The 27,598-nt window shown below is 40.6% G+C and overlaps 2 protein-coding genes across 2 annotated transcripts; both read right to left on the bottom strand.

Annotated features, from left to right (window-relative positions):
* Positions 1 to 3,605: 3,605 nt before the first annotated feature.
* On the bottom strand, positions 3,606 to 9,622 carry LOC104090559 (probable beta-D-xylosidase 2). Its single transcript, XM_009595681.4, has 5 exons — positions 9,144 to 9,622; positions 7,167 to 7,448; positions 5,428 to 6,046; positions 4,917 to 5,330; positions 3,606 to 4,428 (listed from the first exon to the last, which is right to left on the bottom strand). The coding sequence occupies exons 1-5, from the start codon at positions 9,546 to 9,548 to the stop codon at positions 3,827 to 3,829; spliced, it is 2,322 nt and encodes a 773-aa protein (XP_009593976.1). The 5' UTR covers positions 9,549 to 9,622; the 3' UTR covers positions 3,606 to 3,826.
* Positions 9,623 to 25,500: 15,878 nt separating this feature from the next.
* On the bottom strand, positions 25,501 to 26,547 carry LOC138907211 (uncharacterized). The gene has a single exon (XM_070197585.1). The coding sequence runs from the start codon at positions 26,545 to 26,547 to the stop codon at positions 25,501 to 25,503; it is 1,047 nt and encodes a 348-aa protein (XP_070053686.1).
* Positions 26,548 to 27,598: the final 1,051 nt, after the last annotated feature.

Here is a 27,598-nt window from a genome sequence, read left to right as displayed (position 1 = left end):
ACGAATCTCTATCGGGATAGGATCAATAAAATTATTGTATGGATGTTGTATCATGGAAGACAAGGTAGCTAGTGCATCAGTGAACTCATTCTGAACTCTTGGAGCATGTTTGAATTCTATCTTCGTGAATCTCTTGATTAAGTTTTACACGCAGTACAGGTTTGGCAATATCTTAGTATTCTTGGTGGCCCATTCTCCGAGTACTTGATGTACTAGTAGATCTGAATCTCCATTTACCAACAATTCCTAAATATTCATGTTGATGGACAACCTGAGTCCCAAGATGGAGGCCTCGTATTCTGCAATGTTGTTGGTGCATGGGAACTTGAGCTTGGCGGATACCGGGTAATGCTGACCGGTTTATGATACCAGGATAGATCCGATGCCTACTCCTTTGAAGTTTACGGCTCTGTCAAAAAACATCCTCCAACTATCATATGCTTCGGCAATATCTTTCCCCTATAGAGGACACTTCCTCGTTGGGAAAATAAATCTTCAAAGGTTCGTATTCTCCGTAGAAAAACTTCCTCGGATATGCTATGTGATCCGAAGTCTTCTTAGACTTGATGATGACTTCATCCACGTATACCTCTATTTCTTTGTGGATCATATCGTGGAAAAGAGTAGTCATGGACCTCATGTAGGTCACCCCGGTAATCTTTAGACCAAACGACATCATTTTGTAGCAGTATATTCCCCATGGCATGATGAAGGCTGTCTTTTCGGCTTCCTATTCGTCCATCTAATTCTGGTGATATCCTGCGAAGCAATCCACAAAGGATTGAAGTTCATGCTTGGCGCAATTGTTGATCAGTATGTGTATGTTAGGTAACAGGAAATCATCCTTAGGGCTTGCTCTGTTCAAATCTCGATAGTCAACGCACACTCTACCATTCCCATTGTCACGACCCAAAATCCAACTAGCCGTGATGACACCTAACCCAACCCGTTAGGTAGGCCAATTTACAAATATCCGATTAAAATAATATTTAATTGAATCTAATATTTTTTCCAAGGACTGGTAGTACAAATCATGAGCTTCTAAGATTTAGCGTTTACAAAGTTGGTATAAAATGAAATACAACATCTATTTAAAATATAGTGCAAGCTCGCAGGTGCGAGCCACCAGCCGCAGGTGCGAAGGGGAGGGTCTGCCCGACCATCGCAAATGCGAAGAATTGGGCGCAGAAGAGGACGCGCATGTGCGGTCCTTTGGGCGCAGGTGCGGAGCAAGTCCAAGAGGAAAAATCTCGCACCTGCGAGGCTTTTCCGCAGGTGCGAAAGCCGCAGGTGCGAACACCTTCTACATGTGCGAAAAACCTGTCTGGGCAAAGTCAATGAAATTTGGGGGCAAGTTGTGGTACCATATCATCGCTTCTTTTGACAGAGTTTCCCGAAAGTTCTTTAATAACACTGACTTGATTTCATCGTCTTCCAAGTTGTTGCCTTTGATGGAGCATTTGTAGGAGGTCATATGCTCATTTGGATCCGTGGTTCGGTTATATTTTGGAATATGGGGATACGAAACCTCTTTGGGATTGGTTTCGGTGTCGCGCTCAGAGGGAAAGGCATTTAGACAAATTTCAAAGAGCTGGGGCCTTCAATATTGGAGGCGCTCCTGGGATTTGATCAACCCGGAAATTGTGTGTCTCTACCTTCTTCTCGTTTCCTCGATTTTCTTCTCACCATATTTCCCTCGTTTTGTTATTGCCTCTAACATTTTCATTACTTCAAGGGTGACACCGGACTCACCTTCGCCCGACCATTCGATGATCTGCTCATTTCTTTAGGTGTTTTCTCGAGGCGGTTCGGGCTCAACTCTGCTGGGGGCGTGACTTTGGTTTTGCAGTTGCGTTATCGCCGCCTACTGATCCTGCAACATTTCGAAGATCAATCGTAGATTAACCCCGTCTCCTTCGCCTTCGGGTGCTCCTTGAGCCATTGGTCGGGCTCCTCCGCGAACGCTGCTTTCGTGGTTGGTAGGAAGGTTGGTGTCTATGGCTTCATGTAAGTTAACATCGTCTGGGTCTACGACCAAGGCCCCATTGGGATCAGCATGGGGCATCTCATTGTTAGGCACCAGATTGTTGTTTTTGCCATGATTGACAAACCCATCTTCAACGTTTAAGTTAACGGACTGAGAGTTTGACATTTTTAAGCTGACCTAAAATTAAGACCTTAAAGAACAAGTGTAAAATAGAGTGTGTTATGGAGATTTGTATCGAACCACCACTATTATCCTTAGCCCCACGGTGGGCGCCAAACTATTTACCCTTAAAATTGATAATAATTAAATTTGTACGTAGTTTTAAGGATATGTGAATTGATTCAACACGAGTAATCAAGAATGTTAGATAAACGAATCAAAGGCAGAATGAATAATCAAACCAGTTGTACTGCTATGGCACAACTTGAACTTGGGTTGGACAATGATTTTGCCCTCAATCGAACCCTCTGTTCGGGTCCAATAGAGAATGAATAACAAACAATAAAGTAACAACTTTTCTATAGCTAGAGAGTAGTAAACATGAAATTATATTGTCTTGGTATGTGTGTTACAGTGCCTCCATTGAATAAAAATCATCTCCTTAATATAGTAGGAGAGTTTCATCCCTAGTACAATTCTAAAAAAGGTAAGAATCCTCTTTTTCGTTAATCAATGATCTGTTGCCGATACGGGCCGAGATTCGCACCGTGATATCTGGTTGGGCGCGGATATCACGGCCCTTCTTTTAGTCGTGTGCAACCGTTTGGTAATACTTTTCCGAGGTCTTGGAGCTTGAACCGGATCCGGGGGGCGTGGTCTCGATGGCTCCGATAGTAAGCGCTTTGTTCGGGCCTTAGCATGAGAGGTTCCTAGCTTCGATTCCGATTCCATGTAGTTATGTCCTTGCTTCGTTTGCCCCACCAGAAAATCCGGGTGCTCATTAGCCCCGATTTTACCCGTATACAAAATTAATCCTTGGAACATAATCATGTGTTACTAAACTAATTAAAACATCTTTTCTTAATATTTTTATTATATATAAGTGATCGAGATTCGAGGGAAAAAACAAATAGGGGAGGAAATTACTAAGTTGGGGAATCGAATCCTATCCCACAACGTGAAAATTCAGGCAGTCCACAAACTGGACTGCTAAGATTCCTCGGTTTGAAAATTGTCCTTTACTTAATGTTGTCTTAGAAAAAAAAAATTAAATTTAGAAAGTTATAAATTTAGCACTTTGAAGACTTCATTTGAGGAAGAAAAGAAGCTCCGCGAGGAACTTGAAAGCTTATGTATTTGAACGTAGCATACTATTTATATTTTTTTATATAAGGTTATGGGTGGGGGTCTGAATCGATCTGGCCCACGGGTCAAATATCGGTCCATTTCGTTCCATGCCTGGGATCCAAGAGGGACAGGCCCGGTTACCCTATCGACAAGGCCCACACCTCTATAGCTGGCACCTGGACCGGTTAAGTCCATTCTTATCATGCCAGGCGGATATAGTTGAAGGGCTAACCCGACCCGTTTTCAAGCCAGTTGGGTTCTAAAATCTTTAATTGCATAAATAAATATAGTAATTAGAAGGTGGGAGCAAATAGAAGTGGAAAAGTAGAAATGCTGGAAGAAGCTTTGGAATATTGGATACCCATTTGTTTCAACTGAAAGTTAGTACAATTTTCCAAACAGTGATATATCCTCTTTCTTCTTCTCTAAATAAAATCAAATTTGTGCTTAATGCTTATCCCCTTGTTGAATAAGAATTACTATAGGGAATAATAATCTCCTTTAAACGCAAAGACATCTTTACGTGGAGATTGTACAAAATAAAAAAAAAAATCAAGATTTAATAACACCAAGAACTGATGCTTGAAGTGACAAGGAATGCTTAGCATCACCAATATGAAGACTGTGTTCACCTATAGGAATTCTTCGAACACCAGCCTTATCTACCACACTTAAATACTTGCAAACATGAATATTTATCGCCACTCGTTGCAGCGACCCCGCCGGGACATGCACTTTTTGAAACGCGACCAATTGTTTATGTGGCGCCCAAAGTCCAATGGGCGGCTTTGAAAATACGAGCAATGTTTGCGTACCGTCCTTTGATCCTACGTTCTTCACGTCGATATGAACTTGAATTGATAACTTGCTGCATTTTGCATGTGTTACTCTGATTGCCTTGCTTGTTGTGATTGTGGTGTTGGAAGCATGGCGACCAAATATTGGAATTGCTAACATGTTTGGAGCTTCAGCAATTGTGTTTATGAATTTAGTGTAGCTTAATCCATGCCCAAATGGGTAGACTAATGGACCTTTGTAGAAACGGTAAGTTCTTCCAGGGTAACCTTTGGCTAAGTTTGCACGCATGTCCATTGTTGTCATTGGTAAATTGTTTAGGTACTCCTGTGGGTACCATGTCATTGGCAGCTTCCCACCTGAAAACATGTTTTACTTGATGGTCAATTACACTTATATACGATGATAATACATAGAATTTTTACTCTATCTAACATATTTTAACCTGTTTTAACCGGTGGCGGATTTGTATGTGAATAAATCAATAGAATTTTAATAAATTTAAAATTTTGAACCCGTAACTTTAAAAAGGTAATAGGTATGTGGTAAGAACATAAACATAAATCTATCAAGTTTAAATTCTGAATTTACCTTTTGCTATCCACATATTTCGTATCTTATGTTTCAGGTTGCAAAATCCAATATTTGTGGACGGTTACTTATAATTATCTTTTAGGTATATGGTAGTGTAAAAATCTTCAGCAATTTATAGAAGTTAAGCTCTATATGATTCTCTATATCCTATTTCCCTTTACTCACTACAATAAATGTTGTACCATAAGAAAAACAGAACGGGCCCAAAAGAAGAAATAGAAATCCATTTTTGTGGATCTTGCAGTGAGTTTACCTGGATTATGGGCTCCAAAAAGGACATCAGCAATGGCAGCACCACCAGCTTGTCCAGGATAACCAACCCAAACAATACCACTAATTCGTGGATCCTTCTCAGCAAATGTAACATCAACTGGGCCTCCAGACATAAGGACCAATATAACAGGACCTCTCGAGGCCTTGGATACTTGGGAAATGAGATCTTGTTGGAACCCAGGCAAAAGCAGCCCAGTTCTGTCTCTGAATTCAGCCTCTATAGATTGGTCCAGGCCCATTACTAGCACCGTTGCGTCCGCTTGACGTGCAGCATCTACAGCTCCAGGAAATAGTCTATCATCAGAGCAAGCTACATCACCACAACCTTGTTGGTGAATGATCTTTGCATACTTGGCTATTCCTTGTAATGGGCTTGTGTATCCACATGCAACACCTACATTTTTAAAAAGCTCAATTACTCTTCTTTCAACATAATTAATACTCTCTCGTCTCATTTTATGTGTCTGTGTTTGACTGGATATGGAGTTTACCTGCATAATTTCCAATCATTGTGACGGTAACATCGGAATTAGGTCCAATGACAGCAACAGTAGGATGGTGTCGAGGAGAAAGAGGAAGAGCAGGCCCATGATTCTTGAGAAGAACAATGCCCTGTCTAGCAGCTTCAAGGGCGAGTTCTTGGTGGGCCGGGCTGCAAACATCTCTTGGGCCAAGGTTTCCATAAGGTTGGGCTGATGTTTCTCCATCAAACATTCCAAGCCTCATCTGAACAGCAACTGTATTAGCTAAATTGGTATCTATAGAAGCCTCTTTAAGGATACCACTTTGCACTGCTGTCTCAGTATGTTGGGCCAGAAAAGGCCCACAGTCCAAATCAAGGCCCGCTTTGATAGCATCAGCAGCAGCTTCCTCAGGTGTTGATGTGTAGTGTTGATTTTCGTAGAAAACTCCGACGGAGTCACAGTCGGAGACAATGTAGCCGTTGAGACCCCAACCGCCGCGTATGGTTTTGCGAAGAAGTTCTGGATCAGCACAAGTAGGTATGCCATTGACTTGATTGTAAGAGCACATTACACTAGCCACCTTACCTTCTCTAACACAACTTCTAAATGGTACGTCGAATGTATCTTCCATGTCTTGCTTGCTAACCTGTGTACATTGCCATAATTGTTAAAAAAAAGGTTTCATAATATTGTAATGTTTCATGCAAATGATGTCTTGTTTTCTGTAACCTATGGACATGGCCATGAATTGTTCCAAAAAAAAAAAAAGAGAAGTAATGGTTTCTTAATTTTGCAATGTTTCAAACAAATGATATTAAACGAGGCATCCTAGATAACTTGTATAGTTTAGCAATTTGTGAACGGAGAGACCAATCCCCAAATTAGAGGTGATCAACATGCTTAAAATATAAAGGTTATTGGTGGACCTCTTGATACATACATATATAATCTTTAAATTAAGTGCATAAATACAGTCTATATATTTCCATGGCAATGGTGCACGTACCCCAATTATGTATATGCTGGATTCGGTATTACTGGGGACAGTTCAGTAGCAAGGATCACAATTCAAATCGTAATGTTACAAATTTAAAGTAATAGCCACCTGACAGCTATTGACTCATTGGTTTCACATTCCATATTACAACAACATCACCCCAGCAGTAATTTCACTAGTGGGGTCTGGGCGTTTTATATTCCATGTTAATGATTGAAATATAGCATGGCCTAAGTTTGAGGCTAGTGTTAGATATACTATTTTTTATTGGTAGCTGGTATATGCATTCCAGGTATCCATTCGAACTAGTATATATAAACTTCATATGTCTCACAATTTATGTGGTAATGTTTGACTAGATATAAAATATGAAAAAGAAATAAAGATTATTGAAATTCAAAAGCCATTAATTTAAATGGCTGTAAGTCATCTTATTAGAAGTTAAATGAGAACTTTAAAATTAAATTATTTCTAATTTAAAAATTGACTTTTCTGGGGATAGAGTAAACAAAAATATAAAATTAATTAGGATCCAGGGAGTAATAAAAAGTTTTTATAATAAAATGTAGGGAAATTTTCTATGCGTCTCAGTTTGCAAGAAAATCTAAAAAAATGCATGTCTGGAAATACAAAAAGTGATGATGCCTAGAAGTGCTGAGTGGTCAGAAAGAGAAAAAGGGTGGGAATTTCACGAGATGTACATACAATTATACTACTACATTTCCAGAATTGAAAAAGATTTATGAATAGTAGTGACGTATGGAATTACCTTAGCATTAAAATGGAATCTATCAACCCCACTCCAGTTATCGAGGTCGTAAGCAGTGTAGTGCTTGCAACATGCCGCTACTTTCAGCCGGTCATCTTCCTCATTTCCCTGTAACCCTTTCACGTAGCGCTCAGCGTATATACCGGCCACCACTGGATCCTCACCGGGAGTCTCCTGTCCCCGGCCCCACCTTGGGTCTCTAAATATGTTCACGTTTGGGCTCCAATATGTCAGACCTCCCATATCTCCATTATACATTGCTCTTGCTTCATCTGATACTACCTGCAAAAAATTTGAGACTTAGTTCCTCCTTGATTTTAAATTAATATACACTAATAATCAAACTAATAAATGTAATTAAATGCTATAACAATCTATATTGTATGGGTAGTGTAAATGTTATTTTCTTTGTTCCATTTTGTCTGATATTATTCACTTATTAGTCAATTTAACAAAAAATACGGAGTACGTTTTTATATTTTTCCATCTAAATTATGAAACCCCACCCCAACCCCCTCTTATATTTAATCCTTATTATTGATATGGGGATGTGACCTTATATTGAATACCATGCCTGGTCAATTCTGGCAAAGTTGCAACTTGGCTGATACCCTTACAAATAGTAGTCATTGTGGAAAAAGTTATGGCCTATGGGACCCAAAGTGTCGTATCGACCCATCCACAAACTTGCCAACTTTTTCTCAAGCAGCCAATCCTCTGATTGGTTACAAGTTACAACTAGCACAGAAGAAAGAAAACCTCAACTATACCTTTTTTTTCTACATTAATCCCAATTACCCCACTCCTCTTTCGAATTAAAGTCACGGCTACCTTAGCTTTTGCTTTACATATGCAAATGACATTACCTAACGGATACTATATATATTATGAAAAATAGACTATATGTCTTTATATTATATAACTGAAACCAAAGGAGATGGGATTACTATAAATTAACGAGTTACTCCAGTGATGGATCACATCACGAGTTGTCAAATCCTAGTCCTTAGTCAGGGGAAGGAAAAGCATTTCGCTTCTAATTTTCTTTCTTTGGTGGTTAAAAAATATATAAGTCAATGGATGGATAAGATAAACAAACAAGAAGTCGCCCTCTTCTTTTGAAAAAAAAGTGTTCATCAAAGATAAACTTAATTGATGCCAAAGCTCTAGTTTGAAACATCAATTTGTGTTAGGATGTCACACGTTAATTTGAGAGAAAAGTTAGGCTGTAGTCCCTTTGTATGATCTTGAATGTTTAAAGTGTGATGGAAGTCCAATATTAAAAAAATCAAGATATTGATGGGTTCGATTATGTTAAGAAAATGAATCTTTCGCATTAGACCTAACTTAAGGTTAAAAACTAAGTGAAAATTGTCAAAAATCTTGTAGGAAGACAACAACACATTTCTTTAACCAATACTCCTAATAACATTAACTCCGACAAAATGCGCATAGGTATAATATCCTATTGAAAGTATAATAGGTTGTAGACTCTTTATAAAGTAATATCAACTCGTACTTATTCTTGACAGTATTTTGTTCTTAACTAACAAATAATTTGATATTATAATAATCTCTATGTAGTTAGTGTCAAGATATGTTTAAAAAATACCCACCGCCAACAATCAGCAATTCCATGCAGTCGCATGAATCGAAAAGTAAGATCTTTACTCTGCTCTACGCCATAGACAAAGTTACAAGAACATTATCCTTAACCTAACAAAAGTATGCTTAGATAATATAATACATATAACTATTATAAATTGTAAGTGTAGTTTAATTGTATTTACCGCATACTTATTTGTATTTATCACATCACCAATTAATGATTATTACTAATATCATGTATGTAATTACTTTATAAGTGAATATCAATAGTAACATTACGACAACAATAACAATGTATCACCGAACAAGTTAGGATCAGCAATATGATGAAGCATAAAATAAGTACCATTATACTATCTTAATACTTACCCGTCCAATTTCTTCCCACAAGGAAGCGTTGAAAGAAGCAGCAGTAGTAATGACTTGAGGGAAGCTGGTGGCTCCTGGAAAATCACCTCCAAACTTAGTCCCTGGTCCTACATTTGACACTCCATGTAGTGCCTCCGACCACCACTCATAGCCTTTAATTCCTAGCCTCGGCACAGCTGCAGCAGTGTTGCCCAACAATTTCACTTTCTCTTGCAATGTTAACCTCCCAACGAGGTCCCTTACTCTATCACCAATTGCCAAATTGGTTTGACAAAAAGGAAAATTTTTGGTAGCCCTATCTCTTGGGTCACAGGCAAATGGGGGACGAGCTTGAACAGATATTGCAATAAGAAAGAAGCAGAAAATGAAGAGAGTGGAGGTGGGGTTGCTGAGGCCTCCACTCATTTTTGTGTTTGTGGGAAGAGAATATTTTGTGAGAGCTTTGGATGTAAAAAGAGGAGAATATATAGAACTGATGAAACAGAGTTTTTGATTTGTTTCAGTATGGCTATTGGCTGGCTAGTGGTTATTATGGAATTAATGATGCATGAGATGATGGGCAATTCACCTTTTTAACAACTGATGGTTGATGGGGGTTATACACAATATTTTCGACTTATATTATATATCTAAATAAAATGCTTTTAAAAAAGAATTCTTGTTACATTTGCATTAATTGTTATAAAAAAATAACAGAGCAACATTACTTTAAATTCTTGGATTCGTAATTTCGTATGTCGTACAAATAGCGCTTTGTTCATGACCGTCAGATCACCATGATGCTTGTTTCACTGTTTAAAGGGATTAAGCTTACACATATATAGGATAAGGTTTTATACTTCTTTTTTAATCTTTTAAGGTGAAAATGCGTTGCAACTTGCAAGACCAGTTGATGTTGAGTGTTGACTAGGAGTTCGTATTATTTAACCAAATCGTTTTTGATATAGCGGCGCTCAACTTCCTATCTTGGACGTGTCGGATAATGCTTTCCAATTTTAAAATATACTGTAACACACACACACACATTAAGGTCCCCTGAATTTTTTCAGAGGATCTAAATCTTTTACATGTATCCAACTTATTAAGTACGTTACAACCACTTATTTGCTGTAAATATGGATAAGTTAGCATGTCGAGGAACATAGAATTAAAGAAGAAATTATGTTTCAAGTACATGTTGCATTAATTTGATCAGTAGGTTCTTGCACTGTATATATATATATTTGATATGGTTAATTGGAGAGGCTGCGAGTTCATGGACATTATATGTGCTGATAAATATATGGAAAGTTAGATGTTAGGCGTTATGCCAAAGCTTTCTTGTAAATTTTCAACAGTTTAATTTCATAAAGCGACAAGATTTTGACAGCTAAGAAATAATGATCAAGAAATTTACAAGATGTCCTTCAGATAAAATATAAACAAGGAACACTACATGAAATGAGATCTTCATTGGCGACCGTTGCGTGACAACCTAAGAATTTGCCACAGTTTTGGAGGCGTTTAATAGTCACATGAAATTAGGATTTAAAGCATTACAATTTGAATTAATCATCTAAGATTTTAATATATTTCAGTTGGACCTACATTTTCTAAAATTTCATCATCTCTGGTTGCAACGATAAAAAATTTAAATTGCGCCCTTAATAACAATAAAAAGTTAATAGTGCAACCTTAATATAACCGCAACAAAAAATAACACACATGAGTTGCGATAAAAAAGGAATCTCCACATGAAGTGCAACTAAAGATTAAATTTGCCTCTCCTCCGAACAAAAAAAAATGAGTGAAATTTCTCTTGTAGCAACCTATTAATATCCATCACATATGGTGATATATCTTTTGTGGCGACAGAATAGTCACGAAAACCCCCGTATTATTTAAGAATGAAAGAGCTAATGCTGAAAAACAATTGGGTTTTATTTATTTATCTTTTCTTTTTTGGGGTCCAAACATGCGTCCATCTCAAATTTGTATCTGGTATCTTTTTCATATGATTTATTGGATATTTGCAACAAAATTACGTAAAGGGAGTAATGTACTAATGTTAGTTAACTTTGCTTAAAAGAGTGGATTACATGTAAAAGACAGGGGTCAGAGGCAGAAAAATATGGCTGCCAAAGGTCCCACGCTTGGGCGGCGTAAATCGTAATTTTTCGTACAGGCAATTATTGTTGCATTGCTTCACTGAGGCGATTGCAAGCAAAGAAAGCACCCCTCATATAGAACTGAATATATCCTAAACAGATATATTGAAAGAAGAAGGAAAAAAAAAAAAAGTGGATAGCTTTTTAGTTGCATCAAATCCTAAATAATTAATGCCACACTCACAAGTCAATACACAATAGGGAAGTAAATGAACTAGGGATAAGAGATTTTGGGTTATTTTATGGGATATATTCCTACCGAATACTTTAGGAGCAATGACCAATCCGAATATATTATTTATCTTTCAAAGTTTTCCACCATTCTTTAAAACAATATTTTATATACTTACGATGAAGTGTATTTGTCTAAATTAACTTTCACTCCCCTTTAATGTGTCACTCCATATTAGTATGTTAAAAGGGGTATGAGACGGAGTATTTTTCTTAATATTTTAAGTCGTAAGTCCCGAGACATATGACTTAAACCCCACGGATCTTTAATTTTTCAAATTATAAATTAATGAAATAGCATAATAATACAAAAGTTACAAAAATATTTTAAAATTTTTAATTTTTTAGAAAAGATTAAAGAAGCTCATAGAAAATAAAATATCTAGTATGTTTTCATAAGTATAAACAATACAATAATGTTAAAGTTATTATGAGATACAAATCAACTTAACATCTTGACTTTTAAACTATTAAAATATCATAATTTCTTAAAAATTATTATCAAACTATACTTTTACCTTTCTAAAAGTAAATAATCAATAAATTTTATCAGTACTATAATTTAAAACATTACTCCTTTATGAATAATAATACAAAAAATGCTTTCAAATATTAAAATAATAATAGATTAATAATTTTGAGAGACATAGAACTAAGATACGAAGTCTAATAGCACGATATAAATTTCATCTATCTATATTCAGAAGAAATGTTCATACAATATTCACCATCTTATTTAGTAAATATGCAATAATATGGCTCGTTATTTAAGTTACTCTCAATCATTCATATTTTTACAAATGGATAGAACTTTTATCATTCGTCTGTTAGAATTTGTAGGGTTAATGGTGCTAATTAGGGAGTTTCACACATAATTTGTGTAGGAACTATTAAGCCGGAGTTGAGCGTTGAACGTGTTTAGGGCACATAATCGGACGCTTGGGACATAAGTATCACAGGACTAAGCCCTACACGTGAGCCCCAAGGCGTTTTGCTAAGTATCCCATCCACGGGCGAGTCCCAAAAATGCCTCAATAAAACACTCGACTTCTTAACATAACATTGTTAAATCTGAAGGAATATAATTATAATACTCTGCCAATCCACGAATATGATTTTGATATATGGCATCCTAGCATTAAATACGATGATTATTATTTAATTTTCCTTTCTTCCAAACGTATTGTAGGATGCAGATCGGACCAATCTTTGCATGGATCTAATCTTGACAATCTTTTTTCTTATTTTATCAGTGTTATTATAAGATGATGGTAGGATAGTAGCTGGGTTATGGACGACAAAATTTCGACATCCTCAGTAGTCGGTTTTGTTTTTCTTTTCACAAATTGGATTTGGTATTCTTGGGAAGGTACCATCACTTCCTTCAGTGCGTTTTCAATTAATCATCACAATCCTTACTCTTCTTTTTTCTTTATTTTTGTCGGGAAAAAAGATGTACAGTATAAAATATCGTACTTTTTAGATTGTTGATCTTTTCCAAGATGTATAATCAGGATTATATTCATTTTTTGTATAACATTGGTTTAAATGATAGCGCACAGATGGGATCTCAAGCTTTGGGACTATTAGTTGCGAGTATTGTTTACTCTAAAAACGGATAACAATTAAATTTATATTTAATTTTAAGGATATGCAGAATAATTCAAAATAAATGATAAATGGCATTAGATTAAACAGATAAAGATGTAACAAATTATCAAACCAATAAGGAGAGTGACTCCGGACTTAGTAACGTCTTAATGAAATGTATGTCTTCGATCCCGGGCTCAAACTAATGAAGAAATGATGAACAAAAGTAAGAATTTTGAATAACAGAGAAAATAAGAGTATATTGTCTTTATATGCATGTTACAATGTGTCCCATGAATAATAATCTTCCCCTTTTATATAGTAGGGGAGTTTTACTCCAAGTACAATTCTAAAAAAGATAAAAATCTTCCGTTTTGCCGATCACTAATACGAGTCGAGATTCGCGTCGTGATATCCGGTTAGGCACGGACATCACGGCCCTTTATTAGTCGTGCGCAGCTACTTGGTAATGCTCTCCGAAGTCTTCAATCTTCAGATCGGCCCTCGAGGATATGACCCTGATATCTCCGAAGGCAGGCGCCTTGCCCGAGTCCTAATACGAGGGGTTCTTCGTTCTGATTCCGATACAATACAGTCATGTTCCTGCTCCGATTGCCTCACCGGGAAGACGAGTCATGCAGCGGGCTCGATTTTACCCGTATACAAATATAAAATGATTATGTTTTTGCGGATCATAGTCAAGCTGCGATATTTTTCTTGAATGTCCGGCCTTTTGATCAAATTAGTAAGATAATCTAATCTTTTCAATTCCGGCGTCTGATGACATCCGTGAGAACGTGACTAATTTAAAACTGTATAGCATTTAAAGCAAACAAAATGCAAAAAAATAATTAATTGTCTAGGGTATACTAACATAACTACATAATTACGTTAAAAGTCATAGACAAATTCAGAGAAAATTAAGATGAAACTGCTCTAGCGTACAAGACATATGATTCAAAGCACAAAGCATGCATAGGACATTTTTGGAGCGTATAGGATAAAAGGACCACTATTAAAGGTTTGCACCAATTAATTTTAAATCTCAAATCCGCAACGAGTAATCATGTTGTTTGACCAAAAAATACGGACTTTGGTCAAATAATTAGATTTATGTGAATAAGGGTTAATCTTAGCTAATAACAATATCTTTAAATGAAGTTCTTAAAGAAGCAATAAATATCATGCAAGTGTGGTCGGTAGTAACAATGATGTATAGTAAACATTCCACAAATCAGAAATAATGGTGTTGCATTTAATAACAATAAATATCAATAAATGGCATTTACGCAAATAGAGGAAAGACGAGTCATGCAGCGGGCTCGGTTTTACCCTTATACAAATAGTCCCCTCGTTTCTCAGAGAGTATGGTTGCCGAAACGATGGGAAACGACAGATGACTCCGGTTCCTTCCTGCGTACGTTTCGACGGGGAGCTAAAGCGTCCCATCAATCGCGTCGTTCTGACTTCGGACACGTGTCGTTCTGACTTCGGACACGTGTCATTCACCGCCAGGTAGCCTTCGAATGCTAAGCGTCGGTTGTCTCTCTATAAAAGCCTCATTCCTTTGTCCTTTTTCTACTTTCCGATCCAACCGCTATCTTCGAGCCATCAGCCATTATCAGAACTTTCATCAAAATTTCTTCAAATCTTCATACCCTATTCTTCATCTTCTAAACCCATTTCTCAAAAACTTCGTGTTTATTCTACAAATTTTCAAACTTTCTCTCAAATGACAATGGCAAAAACATCGAAAACCGTTTCTCATCAAGTCGCCTCTTCATCTCAGCCGGCCGCTGGTACTGAAGCGGTCGCCCCCGAGGTGGCGGCCCTCGAAACGGCTTCTCCTGTTGCGGCTGTTAACGAATCGTCCCCAGAGCCTCCTTTGTCCGTGTTTATCCCCGGGGGATGCTTAATTGCTAACGACTTTAAGGTCGAGAAGCCTTCGCACAAACACGACCGGGGCGAAGGGGTCTCGAGATATATATGTTTCATGACCGAGGACGTTCTTCCCATGGTCCGTAAGGACTGCGATTGGGTAGGCAAGGACGTAGTAGTCCCCGGGCCCGAGGACGCCGTTACTACCCATGTGAAGGGGTACTTAATTATTTACACTTATCCCTTCACGTTGGGCCCAGCGGACCCGATCATCCTGGATTTTGCAAGAGGTACGAAGTGTGCCTCGGGAAAATCCATCCATCAATGTGGAGGATCGTGACCTCCTCTGTTACTTCATGAACAAGACCGAATTCAGCAAAGCCCCCTTCTCTAGTATTGACGAGGACTGAGACCGACGCTGGCAGGGACGCTTCGTCCGAGTGAAGACCGAGGATTTGATCCCCTCAGAATACATGCCATTCCCTGAGAAGTGGAATGCATCTCGTAAGTGCAACTCCTTCTTTTAACATCAAAATATCTTCTTCCTTTATTTTAATATTCTCATTCGTGTTTGTGACTGTGCAGCTATTGCTCAGGTTCCGAACGCGGTCCCCCGGTTAAAGGAGTGGATCGAGGGCATCTGTACTCAAATGTCCTACTTCGAGTGCACATGGCGCGGACTCTCAAAGGGCCGATGGGAAGCCCGTTCTCATGGTACGGTCCCTTTTTCCGAATAATCATCATTACGTATCCATTTTATATTATACTAACCCCTTCTCTTTATTATTGTAGGTTTGCTTAAGACCACCGAATTTAGGCCTTCGAAAGGGGACGGAGATGTGCCCCTGCCAGTTGATCCCTCTATTGCTGCCACGGAGGGATGAAGAAAAGAAAAAGAAAACCCTCGGGCTCCCTGAGCTCCGAGGCGAATAAACAGAAGAAGCGGGTGCTCCGCAAGCCCAGGAGGGGCTCCAGTTCCCCTATGCCGGCCTCCGACTCCCTCCTTCGACTTAGGGATGAGCCGGAGGATGAATTTGTTTTCGTAATTCAAAGGACGACCACCTATCCCGGGGATTGGGAGGTATCCGAGGGAAATATTCGCGAGACCAACCCCCCTCCAACTCAAAAAGTGGATGCGGATCCCCGAGGTGAAACTCTCAGGATATCGGTTCTGCGACGAAGGAGGTGCCCGGCATGATTAAGATCTCCGGGACGCCCTCTTACATTGAATCTATGCTCGAAGTAGCCAAGCGAAGAAAGAGAAATCTAATGAAGGGGCTCATGGCATTGACGATCCCCTTCGTTCTTTTTTTACGGCATGGACTCGTCCGTCTTGGAAGCCTTTTCCGAGCTGGGCGACCTCGAAGTGCCGAGAAAGGATCCGTCTTCAGAAGTTTGAGGGCTAAACTCGAGCCCAAAGTTAGTCAACCAGTTCCCCGCCCCGAGTGAGGACCCCGGCCATAAGAGATCGATAATCATCACTATCCCGGAGGATGCCCGAGTTTTTTCTGCTCCCGTGGGAGTAGCGAGCTATATTCGATGCCTGGTGACCGAAGAAGACCAAGTGAAAATGAATGAGGTAGTCGTGTCGTGCCTGTTCAACGAGGCGCAGCAGGCACTGAATCGAGTAAGGCATCATTACGCTCTTTCGACCTTTGACTTAGTCTTTGATTTTTCTCATATCTTCTTTCTTCTACCCTTTTACAGGCCTCAGTACTCCATCACGAAAGCTTTCTTCGGTGCCGGACTGAGGTTAACCAGCTCGAGGCTGAGTTCAAGGAGCTTGCCGAGAAAAGAGACATGTATAAGCTTCTCAGCGAGCAACACAAAGGGGTCGTCAAGAATCTCCAGGTTGAGCTAGATGCGGCTTAGAAGGAGCATGCCGACTTGGTGAAAAAGGTAAAGGTTTTCGAAGTTAGCCATGAAGACTTAGCCATGGCGACTAAAGACCAAACCTCGCAGGTTCAGCAGAAGATTGACCGGATCGACCAACTCCGAGCTGAAATGAAAGAGGTCCAAGCTATGGACGATGTTTGGAAAAGCAAAATGGACCGGCTGGCTTCAGAGAAGGAGACCGCCCAGGCACAACTGGCATCGGTGGAGGTTCAACTCCGAGTGGTGAAAGATAAAGCCGATGCTCGGGCTTGACAAAATGAAGACCTTCAAGCTCAACTGGGTTCGGCCATTGCCGAATGTGATGCCCTTGGCAAGGAGCTCGAAATGGCGAGGTCCAAGTCAGAAGCAACCTTGGCAGATGCTGAAGAGATGGTGACCCAATATAGGGCTGATGTTGAAGTAGCCGAGGCTCGCCTAAAGACTACTACCGAGTACGTGAGGCGGCTATCCCAAAGGGAGACCCGTGAGGAGATCCATGCCTGAGGCTTCGACCTGTCAGCCGAGCTCGAGGAGGTGAAATGACTTGAGGTCGAGGCCAAGAAGCTAGTTGAACCCGACGATGAAGAAGGCTCCGAGGGCTCTGGAGAACCCGAAGATGAAGAAGGCTCCGACGACGCTGGTGATGAGTGGGGTCCTGGTGAAGATCAGGCGTAGATGCCTTAGGATTTTTTGTCTTTGTTTTTGTATCTTGTACATTTATTTTGTTGAGGCCGTTTTCATTGGCCTTTGTAAAGACATTCTGGAATGTATATAAAGTTTTTCCTTTTTGGAAATTTTGAAGTCTATTATTTTTAGCATCCTAATTGCAAAGATTTCAAATGCCTTAGCACAAAATTAAACGTAGTAATAAGTCACTTTTCGGAGGTCCGAACAAGACTCGTCCTCGATACAAGTTTTGCTTGAAACTTATGGGGGCTCGGAGTGATCGGAAACTTTCCTAAGATACTCGTTTAAATGTTTTTAGACTATATCATTGTCGAGGGTAACCTTTGAACAGGTTTGGAATTTTGTTTAAGGTTTTATGCTTTGATTACAGGCTTCGGACATCTCCGAACCATTTTTAGGGTGGTTGTAGCCCTTTAGGTTTGGGCACTGCCTAATGGGTTTTGTGCATCCAGGTTTTAATAACCCGAGTCGTCCGAACTCATCAAGGATGGCAGTCCCTGAGTGGGGTTAGCCCTTTGGGATCGGACAGGGGTTGCCCTTGGGCTCGATATTTCTCAAGTAGAAATAGCCCTTAGGCTCGATACTTTTAAGAAGCAGGGAGTGTTTGTTAACAAGGTAGAAACTTTCTTTCATTTCTGTGTGTAATGTACAAGATTGCATAAAAGCTCGTATCGTGGTTGGGGTGACCTACGCGAGCACAGTTCATTTGACCGTTTGGCCCTTACAATGAGTCCTAACAATCGAGCCTAGACTGTTCGAGCACAGAGTTTCCTTCCTTACTAAAATCATGACCCGAGGGTGATGGCCCCCAGTATTCGAGGTTGATATTCAAATGGACTAGGATACTGTTGATGCGACCATTAACTCCAATTTAAAACCGGTCTTAGACTCTAAGTAAGCACGATTTATTGTTGCCTCGTAAAAAACCTTGCCGGAAAATCTATTTAGGTCAAAACCGGTTTAAGAGAAAAAGAGTACAACGCGTGTTTTTATGACTAATCAGCTGCATTCTCCTTTGGCTGTTGCCAGCAAGTGTTAGCAAAAATAAAATAAATAAAATAAAATGAATGATGGCGTACCTTGGCAGTAGTGTCATTTTAAGTGGGTCATGTTCTGGTTGTTTGGTAGCTATGTGCCATTTCCCGCTTCGTTTTTGTATGAACCTTCACTCGTAATCCCGTTGAATCGATACGGACCTTCCCAGCTCGGTCCTAACTTCCCTTCGTTCGGGTTCCGGGTGTTCTTCTTAATACCAAGTTCATGATGTTGAAGTGTCGGAGGTTGGCTCTTCGATTGTAATATCTTTCTATCCGCTGTTTTTGGGCGGCCAGTCGGATTAGAGAGGCCTCGCGCCTCTTATCCAGTTGTTCTAGGCTCGTGCTCATGGCCTCGACGTTTGATTCTTCGGTTGCCTATCGAAACCTGGGGCTCTGTTCTCCCACCTCGACCGGAATTAGTGCTTCGACACCGTAGACCAACAAAAATGGGGTGGCCCCGGTACTGGATTTTGAGGTCGTGCGATATGCATAAGACTTCGTGTAGGATTTCCTTCCACTTCCCTTTGGCATCGGTCAACCTTTTCTTAAGGTTTTGAAGGATTGTTTTGTTCGTCGACTCTACCTGCCCATTCCCACTAGGGTGATCGGGTGTTGACAAGATCTTCTTGATCTTATGGTCCTCAAAAGATTTTCTAACCTTGTTGCCGATCAACTGCTTCCCGTTATCACATACTATCTCGGCCGGTATACCGAACCGACATATTATGTAGTCCCAAATGAAGTCGATGACTTTTTTTTCTCGGACCTTCTCGAACGCTTGAGCTTCAACCCATTTAGAGAAATAGTCAGTCATAAATAGTATAAATTGAGCCTTACCAGGTGCCCATAGTAGGGGACCGACGATGTCCATTCCCCATTTCATGAACGGCTATGGTGACAGGACCGAGTGTAGTAACTCCCCGAGTTGGTGGATCTTTGAAACGTTCCTCTGACAGCCGTTGCATTTTTGCACGAACTCCTTCACATCTTTATCCATGTCGATCCAATAATAGCCGGGTCTGATTATCTTACGAACCAATGATTCTGCCCCTGAATGGTTCTCGCAGGTGCCTTCATGAATTTCTGTAACGACCCGACCGATCCTTTTGCTTTTTGGAACCCCGTTCCCCTACATAAGACTTCATGTATGTGTTTTTATTTTTTTATGACTTGCGAGAATAATTAGTTCGGGATTTGGAAAGGTTCGGGTTGAACACTTGGTTCCATAAGGTGGGCCAAAAAGGCTATGTTTGACTTCGGTCAAAATTTTGGGTAAACAATCTCGGATTCGGGATTTGACAGTTCCAATAGGTTTGTATGATAATTTCGGACTTGGGCGTATGTTCGGATCGGGTTTTGGATGACACTGGAGCATTTCGGCGCCTAATAGTGAAAGTTGGCTCTTTGAAGGTTTTTAAGTTCTTTAAATTTGGTTTTGAGTAGATTTTGATGTTATCGAGTTCCAATTGGAATTCTGAGATCGGAAATAGTTCCGTATGGTGATTTAAGACTTGCACGCAAAATTTAGTGTCATTCCGAGTAGTCTAAGTATGTTTCGGCGCGTTCGGAGTATTTTGGAAGAACTTGAAGTTAATAAGTTGATTCAATTTGGTTTGGGATATGATTCTTAGTTTCGTTGTTGTTTTATGCATACCGAGGGTGCGAGCGAGTCCGTCTTATGATTTTAAACTTGTTGGCACGTTCGGACGGGGTCTCAGATGCCCCGGAGGCCATTCAGATGATGCACGAATTGAGTTAAAACTCAAGAGGGCTACTCGTGCACCAGTTCTTGTATGCCCGCACCTGCGAGCTTTGGGCCGCAGGTGCGAGCCCGTAGGTGCGTGGTTTGGGTCGCATAAGTGGTTTGGTAATGTTGGCCTTGGACCGCATATGCGGGTTTTTGTGCGCACCTGCGAACGCGCAGGTGCGGTTGGGGAGGACGCAGAAGTGGCCCGTGCCGCAGGAGCGGCCCACTTGCCGCAGAAACGGGACCTCAGAAGTGTAAACCCCGTTCGCAGAAGCGGCCCTCGCTGGGCTTGAGGAACTCCGCATAAGCGGACCAGGCACTGCAGGTGCGGTACCGCAAATGCAACAGAGGCACCGCAGGTGCGAAAAATGCTGGAGGCAGAACCTTATTTAATTCGGGACTTAGGCATTTTGAGCTCATTAATTTCATTCCTTGGGTGATTTTTGGAGCTCTTAGAGGGGGATTTTCACCTAACACTTTGAGCTAAGTAATTTCTACGCAATGTGAGTTAAATACATGAATTATGGGTAGATTTAACATGAACAATTTGGGAAATCATTGGTTTAGATGAAAAACCTAGGTTTTTGAAGTGAGATTTAACCACGAAAATGGCTATGGAATTTAGTGAAAATCATATATTTGAGTTCATGAGGTTATGGGTAACAAATTTCTTCTAATATTTCCGGAACCCGGGCACGTGGGCCCGGGGGTAAATTTAGGAATTCTTCAATTAGGGTCAGGAAATCACTTTAATAGTTAGGATATGAACTTTTGAACATGCATTGACTATTTTATATAACATTTGACTAGTTTCGAGTCGTTTCGCACCGAGTTGAGGGTTTAAAGCTCAATTGTGGACCAGAAAGTAAGCGTTGAGACGAGGTAAGTATCTTTTCCAACCTCGTAAGAGGTAATTAACCCCATAGGTGAATTGAATTAATATGTGCTTCGATTTGTGGGAGGCTACGTACGCACGAGGTGACGAGAGTCCGTACGTAGCTACTAATTATGCTTATGTCCGGATAGTTTAGAACCCAAATCATGTTATACTTGCGATGTTTGCAACTTACTTGTAATTTAAGTGCATAAACCATATTGGAACTTGATAACGGAATTGTAAAAGGCCGAATTTCATTTACTTGAGTTTTGGACGGGTTACTTGACCGTTAATGAGAACTGGTGTTTTCTTTGAATATTAGCCTCTTAATAATCTTTGAATTGGTTGTTTATAAAGTATTTTCTCTTCTTGTGGAGCGGTCCAAACGCCTCAATAATAGAATAGATGCATCTATGATTCATGTCGTTCGACCCTCGCGGTGCACAGTTTATATATTTATATGTTGGATCGGGCAGTACGACCTCGGCAAAATTCGTGCGTAATAATTCTTGGAGCCCAATTGTAATTGATATTGTTTCATTGGCTTGAGAGATTAATTTGTTAAATGATGAAAATTAATTTGGGATTTACTATTAGTGAAAGAATTATTTATTTATTTCTTGTTATTGAGATTTCAGTTGTATTTCTATAATCCATGCTTAATTATAATTTCGATATTTATTGTTAGCCCATAGTAAGTATCGAAGTCGATCTTTCGTCACTACTTCTTCGAGGTTAGACTAGATACTTACTGAGTACATGTTGTTTATATACTCACGCTACACTTCTGCACTAATCGTGCAGGATCTGAGGCAGGTGCATCTGGCTATCAGTCCGGCGCGCATCCTTGATTTCTTTGAGACTTAGCGGTGAGCTGCCTTCCGAGCCCGTTCTGCAGCACCCGAAGTCTTCTTTTTGTTTTTACTTTCTGTCTATTTCACTTCAGACAGTAGCGTAGTATTTTTTGTATATTCTACTAGTAGCTCATACACTTGTGACACCTGGTCTTGGAGATCATGCTAGTAGACACATGATGTTTTTTGGATATTTACTCATCTCATTTGCTCTTAAAATTATTTATCTCTTATTTGATTTAAACTTTTATTTCCTATTATGCACTAAATAAAAATCAGTTATTTCTAAAATGTTAAAAGAAATAATTACACGGTTAGTTCACTGGTGGCTTACCTAGCGGTAACGTTGGGCGCCATCACGGCCTATAGGAGGAATTGGGTCGCGACAATTTCCCTCAAAACATATTCAGTGTCTCCCGGTCCCAAACATATGGCGAATGGGTCATCTAACGTTCTTCTGAACAGGGTATTATCTTCGGACAGGATAAATTTGGCCGCCTTCGTGCGCAGAGCTCTCGATTCTTTGGGATCCTAGGGCAGCTTTCCGGTCTTCAGGTAATCTATATACTTGTTTCTCCAGTCCCAGGTTAAACTTGTCGAGTTTATCTCGGCATGGCCTTCTTCCACTACTGATTTCATCAGTTATACGACTATTCCCGAGCTGAATTCATCATCATCAACCGACGACCCCAAGCTAGCCAGAGCATCGACTTCATTATTTTGATCCCGGGGCATGTGTTGTATGGTCTATTTCTTGAATCGATGTAGCGTTACTTGTAGTTTATCTAAGTATCTTCACATTCGTTCCTCTTTCACTTCGAATTTTCCATTGACTTTATTTACCACGAGGAAGGAATCGCATTTGGCTTCGATCACTTCGGCCCCCAGGGTTTTAACCAATTCGAGACCTGCAATCATGGCCTCATATTCGACCTCATTGTTAGTCAATTTTCCAGTTCTAATAGCTTGCCTAACTAAGTTACCCGTGGGCAGCTTCAACATGATGCCGAGTCCAGACATCTTTGCATTCGAGGCACCGTCCGTAAAGAGGGTCCAGATTCCTGAGGAGGTCCCCGAGGTTAACAACAATTCCTTTTCGATTTCGGGTATTAAGGCTAGCATGAAGTCGGCCACGAAGTCTGCCAAAATTTGAGATTTAATGGTTATTTGGGGTCGATATTCGATATCGTACCCGCTAATTTCCAAGGCCCATTTGGCCAATCGTCCCGAGATCTCGGGTTTGTGCATTATATTCCTCAATGGGTAAGTAGTTACAACATATATGGGATGGCATTGAAAATATGTCCTTAACTTCCTGGAGGCTCTTAGCAAAGCAAGCGCCAATTTCTCCAGGTGATGATACCTTGTTTCGGCCTCGCCTAAAGTCCTGCTAACATAATATATAGGAAATTTCGTACCTTCTTCTTCCCGAACTAAGACTCCACTTACTGCTATCTCGAATACCGCTAAGTACAGATACAACTTCTCGTCTCTCTTCGGAGTATGAAGCAAAGGTGGACTCAAAAGGTATCATTTGAGTTCTTCCAAAGCTTGTTGGCATTCCGGGGTCCACGAAAAGTTATTCTTCCTCTTCAGCAATGAGAAGAACCGATGGCTCTTATCGGAGGACCTTGATATGAACCAACCCAGGGCGGTTATACGCTCGGTTAACCTTTGAACGGCCTTGACATTGTACACTACGGTGATGTTTTTTATAGCTTTGATTTATTCGGGATTGATCTCGATTCCCCGGTTGGACACCATGAATCCAAGGAACTTCTCGAACCTGACCTCGAATGCGCATTTCTCCGGGTTCAGCTTCATATTATATTTCTTTAGTATGTTGAAGGTTTCCTGCAAATGTTCCAAATGGTCCTCTACTCGCAGGGACTTAACTAACATGTCGTCAATGTAAACCTCCATTGATTTTCCTATTTGTTCTTCGAACATACGGTTTACTAGGTGTTGGTAAGTGACACCAGCATTCTTTAGTCCGAACGGCATTATGTTTTAACAATAGGTGCCGTATTTAGTGATGAAGGAATTTTTTTCCTGATAGCCCGGGTCCATACGGATTTGGTTGTACCTGGAATAAGCATCCAGAAAGCTGAGAATCTCGTGGTTGGACGTCGCATCGATCATGCGATCAATGTTAGGCAAAGGAAAAGAGTCTTTAGGGCATGCCTTGTTCAAGTCTTTGTAGTCTACATACATTCTTAATTTGTTTCCCTTTTTAGGTACTACTACTACTACGTTTGCTAACCAATACGGGTACTTAACTTCCCGAGAGTAACCTATTTTAAGGAGTTTGGATACCTCATTTTTGATGAATACGTGCTTGACTTCGGGCTGAGGCCTCCTCTTCTGTTTAACCGGGTGGAAATTTGGGTCCAAGCTCAGCTTGTGAGTGGTTATTTCTGGCGGGATCCCTGTCATATCAAGGTGGGACCAAGCGAAACAATCTATGTTAGCTATAAGGAATTAAATGAGTTTCTTCCTGAGCTCGAGCAAGTGCTCGATCAATCTGACTTACTCCAGCTCCTCAACCATTGACTTGGTGACATCGGAATTGTCAGGGGCTATGAACGACCTAGGGACTCTGTAATCATCATCCTCGCCTGTCATTCTGGTTCGGTCGGGGCCGGTGTCGGTAATTACTATTTGGTTTCTTCCTTGGTAACCAAACTCGGGTTCTTTGGTGTCGAGAGTGTGGATATCAAGGTTGCCTCATCGACCGCGAACATTTCTTTTGCGGCCAGCTGTTCTCCGTAAACAGTCTTGATCCCTCCCGGTGTGGGGAATTTCAACGCCTGATGTAGTGTCATAGGTACTGCCCTCATGTTGTGAATCCATGGCCTTCCGAATAGAGCATTGTATCTCATATCTCCTTCGATCACGTAGAACTTTGTTTCTTGAACGGTTCCGGCGGTGTTTACCGGCAGGGTTATCTCCCCTTTAGTAGTCTCGCATGCCATGTTAAATCCGTTTAAAACTCTGACTGCAGGCATTATTTGGTCTTGTAGACCCAGCTGTTACACGACCCTCGATCTGATGATATTGGCCGAGCTACCTAGATATATTAACACACGCTTAACTCGAGATTTATTTATGAATATAGATATTACTAGTGCATCATTATGTGGTTGCATGATGCCTTCAGCGTCCTCGTCATTGAAAGATATGGTTCCCTCCGATACATAATCTCGAGTCTGTTTTTCCTTTGTAATGGACACCTTAGTGTGCTTTAACATCGGCCCTTGGGAGACGTCGACTCCACCAATGATCATCTTACTGACGTGCTGAGGCTCCTTTTGCTTGATCTGCTTGTTAGAGTCCCTATTCCTAAAGTGATTTTTGGCTCGATCACTCAGAAATTCTCGGAGGTGTCCGTTATTGAATAACCGGACTACTTCTTCTCTCAGTTGTCGGAAATCTTAGGTACTGTGGTCGTGAGTGCCATGATACTTACACATTAGGTGTGGGTCCCTTTGGGCAGGATCAGATTGCAATAGTCGAGGCCACTTAGTATCTTTGATGTGACCGATGCCTGATACAATGCCGACAGCATCGACGCTGAAGTTGTACTCCGATAACCTTGGTGCCTCCTTAGACCCGATGGGTCTGTCGAAACCGTTTTTGCTCATGAGTCCCCGGTTATTATGACCTCGATTGCTCCTTCTTTCACTCCTCGCAGGGTTGCATCCGGACCCATTACCCCTTCGATCTCTATTGTATGGCTGATACTTATATCTGTTCAATCTCGGTTCATGATCGACGACTCTTTTGGATCTGTCACTAGTTCTGATGGGATAAACGGATCTGGAAGGGGGCCCGAGATGATCATCTTCGACCTTAAGTTTTGATTGGTACATATTATGGACGTCGGCCCAAGTTACCTCCGGGTATTCTATCAAATTTTGTTTCAATTGTTGCGAAGCCAATGAGCTTTGGGGAATGAGTCCTAGGGTGAAAACCTGAACGGCCCAATCATCCGTGACCGGAGGCAGATCCATTTGTTCCATCTGAAACCTCGACACGAATTCCCTGAGCATCACATTATCTCTTTTCTTTACTTTGAAAAGGTCTGACTTCCTGGTCTCGACCTTAATGGCCCCGACGCGCGCCTTTCCAAAGGCATCTGCTAGCATAGTAAACGAGTCAATAGAATTAGGGGATAAGTTGTGATACCATCTCATAGCTCCTTTTGACAAGGTCTCTCCGAACTTTTTCAGCAGAACGGATTTGATTTCGTCATCTTCCAAGTCGTTCCCCTTGATAGCGCACGTGTAGGAGGTCACATATTCATTTGGATCAGTTGTTCCATTATACTTCAGAATTTTGGGCATATGGAACTTCTTTCGGATCGGCTTCGGAGCTGCGCTCGGAGGGAAAGGCTTTTGGACAAATTTCTTGGAATCCACGCCCTTCAGTATCGGTGGTGCTCCTGGGATTTGATCGACCCTGGAGTTATAGGTCTCCATTTTTTTGTCGTTGGCTTCGATTTACTTTTCTCTTGATTTCACCCGTTTTGTCAGTTTCTCAAGCATCTTTATTATCTCGGGGTTGGTCCGTTGTTCTGCTTCACCCGGCCTTTCTGTAGCCGGTTCATTTCTGCGAGCGTTTTTCCGGGATGGTTCGGGCTCAACTCTGCTGGGGGCACGACTTTGGTTCTGCAACTGGGCTATTGCTGCATGTTGAGATTGTAATATTTCAAAGATCACCCGCAAGTTGATCCCATTACCTTCGCCGTCATGTGTACTCCGACCAAACGATCGGGCGCCCTCGCCTGTTTTCGGGGTCAGTAGGCAAGTTTGCTTCGATAGCCACGTGTGAGTTAGCATCGATCGGATCCGCGACTGGGACTATGTTGGGGTCAACAGGGGGCACCTCGTTGCTGGGCACCACGTTGTTGTTCTCGCCATGGTGGCCGGACTCAGCATCAACGTTCAAATGGGCAGATTGGGAGTTTGACATTTTTAATTTGACTTGAAATTAAAAGCTCAAAGAACAAGTATAAAATAGAGTGTGTTATGGAAATTTGTATCAAATTGCCACTATTGTCCTTAGCCCCATGCTAGGTGCCAAACTATTTACCCTAAAAAACGGATAACAATTATATTTATATGTAGTTTTAAGGATATGCGGAATAATTCAAAACAAATGATAAATGGCATTAGATTAAACAGATAAAGATGTAACAAATTATCAAACCAATAAGGACAGTGACCCCGGACTTATTAACGTCTTAATGAAATGTATGCCTTCGATCCCGGGCTCACACTAATGAAGAAATGATGAACAAAAGTAAGAACTTTGAATAACAGAGAAAATAAGAGTATATTGTCTTGATATGCGTGTTACAATGTGTCCCCGTGAATAATAATCTTCCCCTTTTATATAGTAGGGGAGTTTTACCCTAAGTACAATTCTAAAAAAGATAAAAATCTTCCGTTTTGCTGATCACTGATACGAGCCGAGATTCGCGCCGTGTTATCCGGTTAGGCACGGACATCACGGCCCTTGTTAGTCGTG

Source organism: Nicotiana tomentosiformis, chromosome 1 (genome assembly GCF_000390325.3).
Source record: "Nicotiana tomentosiformis chromosome 1, ASM39032v3, whole genome shotgun sequence".
Taxonomy (NCBI): domain Eukaryota; kingdom Viridiplantae; phylum Streptophyta; class Magnoliopsida; order Solanales; family Solanaceae; genus Nicotiana; species Nicotiana tomentosiformis.
The sequence above is the reverse complement of the archived record's forward strand: the minus strand, read 5'-3'. Positions and strand labels throughout refer to the sequence as shown.